We start from the raw sequence: 3,778 nt of genomic DNA on the forward strand, positions 1-3,778 counted from the left end.
AGGGGAGGGGAAGGGCGGTGAGAAGAAAGCCCACAGATCGACCCCACCTTCCCCAAACTGCCTGGAAGCAGAGCCCACAGGCCCCAGGCTGGCCCCTCCCCTGGAGACTTGGCCAAAGTGTCAGACCAGGAAGTATCATTACGTCACTGGGTATTCAGGGGTTAATGATGGGGAGTGGACAGGACCCGGGTATTTAACTAATGCGGAGACGCATTGAGATCAGAGGCACCCCTGCTGACTTCCTTCTCCTGCAGCCCAGCTTCTCTACTCCCTGCACCCCTCCCCTCCCCCCAGAATGAAGCTTCCCCCTCTTCGGACCTTACTTTGCCTCATGGGTAAGTAATCTTCCTGCCTTTACCCCTCCCCTGCCCCAGCTAGGAATCCCCAACTCCCTGGAGGCCCCTGAGCTGGGCCCTGAGGAGGGTGTGATTGGACATCCTGAGGAGGCCAGTTCTTCCTGAGCCATCACTCATCAGTGGAGAGGGGGTAGAGGGGAAGACTGCAGCCTGGATGGCCCAGTGGGGCGGGGGAGAGGGGCTGGCAGGGATCCCAGACAGCACACGAGCTCCTACCACCCACGCTCCATCCCTCACCTAAGTTTCCATTTTTGGCTCTAACCTGCCCGGGTCAGCAGCCCCCCATTGCTGCATCATCAGGACCTAGAGGAATTTGGGGAAGTCCAGGTGGTTAGGAAGCTTATCCAGTGACATCTGATGGGACTTGACAGGGACAGAGTTCCTGCGGGGATGGGGCTGACACCTGGGGAGGTGATCAGGAAGGGTTGGGACCCGGGAGGATGAGTGGAGGGTATTCTGGGAGATGGTGGAAGGAGAGCAGGAGGGGCGTCACGTGTGCTGACACGACGCAGGTGAGGACTAGGGGATCAAGGTGCGATGATGTCATGGGGATATTATTACTGCTTAGCATTGTTATTATTGGGAATGAGGTGCTTAGGGAGGTGACGTTACCTAGACAATCAGAGAGATGTCTGGACTCAGATTTGGGGGCACATCAGGGGCAGCTGGCTGCAGACGGTGGGGCCCTGAGGGATCTGACCTCCTCCACCCTCCCTCCCAGCAGTGGCCCTCGCTGTCGGGAACCTGGTCCAGTTCGGGGTGATGATTGAGAGAATGAAGGGGAAGCCTGCACTGCAGTACAATGACTATGGCTGCTACTGTGGTGTCGGCGGCTCCCACCGGCCAGTGGACCAGACAGACTGGTGAGCAGGCGACCCAGCAGGTGGACCACCCCGCTGGAGGATGGAGAGGCTGGGGGAGCATCCTGGGGGGTGGAGGAGCTGGGGAAGCATCCTGGGAGGAGGGAGGGGCTGGGGGCACCTAGAAAGTTGGGGCCGACCTCCACTTTGAGCCCCTTTGGGCACTGAGGCCCCCAGGCAGCCCCTGGTCCTGCCCAGCCTGGCTCACAGGCCCCTCCAAGCCAACCATGACCCTTATAGGTGCTGCCACGCCCATGACTGCTGCTATGGGAGTCTGGAAAAGCTGGGCTGTGAACCCAAATTGGAAAGGTATCTTTTCTCTGCCAGCAGACACAGCATCTCCTGTGGTAAGTGAGCAGCCCTAGACTCGCCCAGACACCAGGATGGGGGAGAGCTTCAGCTAGGAACCCTCTCCTGATGGAGACCCTTGAGCCTGGTCACCTGGGCTGGGGGTGGGGTGGGATCTTCCATCATCACGGAAGTGGGGAGAGACCTGTCCATCTACCCAGATGCTCCTGCGGCACCCAGTCTAGAGAGCACGTGACCCATCAGCTCCTGCCCTGACCCCAGGCACTTTCCCCAGCCAGAGCCCTCCCAGCTCCAGCCTCTGGGGAGAGGAGCAAAGTGGGTAGAGCTGAGCTGGGCCCCAGAGCAGCTGTACCCACACAGCCCTCCCCAGGGCCTGGGTGGCAGCTAGAGGCAAGGTTCCCAGGACAGAGCCTTGAGGGCAAAGCCCCAGACAGAGAGAGCTGGAGCTTGGATTTGGGACAGCAGATCCTGCTGCCAAAGGCTGACTGCACCGGTGCTCATCTTTGCCAGGCCCAGTGCCCACTTGGACCAAGTAGCTTTCCCCTGGTCCCCGGCCTGGGGAAGCAGCCTGCCCCGGGTCAGAGTGCGGAGGGCTCCACGCAGCCCAGCCCCGTGGAGGGAGCTCAGATCAGAGAACCAAACCTTCTTCCTGCCGCAAAGCCAGGAGCAGCCTGGAAGGAGGGCAGGCCCAGCGTGGGGCACAGCAGGAGGGTCTAGGAGGGTCAAAGAAGACCAGCTCAGATCTCTAAGGTCTGCCCTGGGGGAGGGGCAGAACAAGGACCAGAACCACGGGAGGCAGATTCGGCTCAGAGGTGCCTGTTCCCAGCAAGGCAGCTTTGACAGGTAGTAAGCTCCCCATCCCTGGGGGTTCAGGCAAGGCTAGGAAGCCACCTGTTAGGGACGGCACTGAGAGGATGAGTGAGGGGAGGGGTTAGGTGAAGAGGGACACAGGGTCAGGGAGTCACCTACCCATTGTATGACTTTGGGCAAGTGACGTAACCCCTCAAAAGCCTCTACTTCCTCATCTATAAAATCGAGACAATCACTCACTTCCCTGGCTTAGTCCAGCTTCTGGTAAGAACCCCCCAAAGGAGCTGACATGGCTGTTAAGCCTCTTCCAACTCTTGATTTCTGCTGAAAGAGCAGGTGACAGCAGAACCCGGATGGGAAATGAGGCTGACCTTTGCGAAGGACAGTGAGGAACCCGGACGTTTCTGAGCTGGGGGATGATGTCTCCGTGGGGACAAAAAGGAGCCAGAGCCACTCAGGGCAGACAGAGGCAGTGGAGGGAAGAGGAGGCTTTGGGGCCCCTGGTGCCTGCAGAGCTGACGCCAGCTCTGCTCCCCAGGCAGGGTGTGGCCATGTGTGGAGGGGGAGCCCTAAAGCTAATGCTAGGAAAATGGGCTCCGTCCGCTCTGAGGGAGATGGGCATGGCCGAGCAGGCCCCAGTTTCAGTCCCCCTGGGGCACGCCATCTGGGGTTGAGCTGCTGTAAACTTCCCAGCTTTCCTCTCTGATTGATGGCTGCCTCACTGTCAGTAACGCATTACATGGGAGAAGGAGTTGCCTGGAAATGCACTCTCCCTGGGCTGAGGCGGACGACAGTTAGTGAACCAGATGGTCTCCCCATGGGCGAAAGGGCTAAGGGCAGTGGAGTGGGCTCGGGAAAGAACAGGAGAACAAACTCCCAGGCTTCCCAGCATCCTGGGCCCCAGCAGGCCCTCCGGTACTCTGCCCTTTCTCTCACCCATCCCTGGAACATCCCCCATGAGAATGGGCTTCCAGCAGAATGAGGCTGAGAACAGGGACCCCAGAGCAGTTCCCTGCATGTCTGAGAGTGGCAGGACCGAGGCGCCCAGGCCCTGACTCACCTCGTCCCATCCAGCCGGCAGAACCACCTGCCAACAACAGACCTGCGAGTGTGACAAGAGGGCTGCTCTCTGCTTTCGCGACAACCTGGGCACCTACAACCGCACATATGCCCATTACCCCAACAAGCTGTGCACCGGACCTACCCCGCCCTGCTAAGGCTGTGCTCCGCTTCTTCCCTGCGGCCCCCTGCCCTCCAGCTGCTGGAGCCCCAGACCTCCGGACCGTTGGCACCAAAGCCCCTCCCTCTGGAAAATTCCTTTCCTGCAAACCCATCCCTCCCTGAGAGCTCCCAGACGAGGAAGAGCCATGCCCGGGGGCCCTTTAGCACCCAGAAGATTCTATAACCCACCCCCTGGGATCTCAGTTCCCTCTTCTGAATATG

At 59.9% G+C, this 3,778-nt stretch overlaps 1 protein-coding gene across 1 annotated transcript; it reads left to right on the plus strand.

The window, feature by feature from the left end:
* The first annotated feature begins 295 nt into the window (after positions 1-295).
* Positions 296-3,552, plus strand: PLA2G2E (phospholipase A2 group IIE). Its single transcript, XM_061187042.1, has 4 exons — positions 296-335; positions 1,081-1,219; positions 1,457-1,563; positions 3,410-3,552. The coding sequence occupies exons 1-4, from the start codon at positions 296-298 to the stop codon at positions 3,550-3,552; spliced, it is 429 nt and encodes a 142-aa protein (XP_061043025.1).
* The last annotated feature ends 226 nt before the right edge of the window (positions 3,553-3,778 follow it).

Source organism: Eubalaena glacialis, chromosome 3 (assembly GCF_028564815.1).
Source record: "Eubalaena glacialis isolate mEubGla1 chromosome 3, mEubGla1.1.hap2.+ XY, whole genome shotgun sequence".
NCBI classification, from domain to species: Eukaryota; Metazoa; Chordata; class Mammalia; order Artiodactyla; family Balaenidae; genus Eubalaena; species Eubalaena glacialis.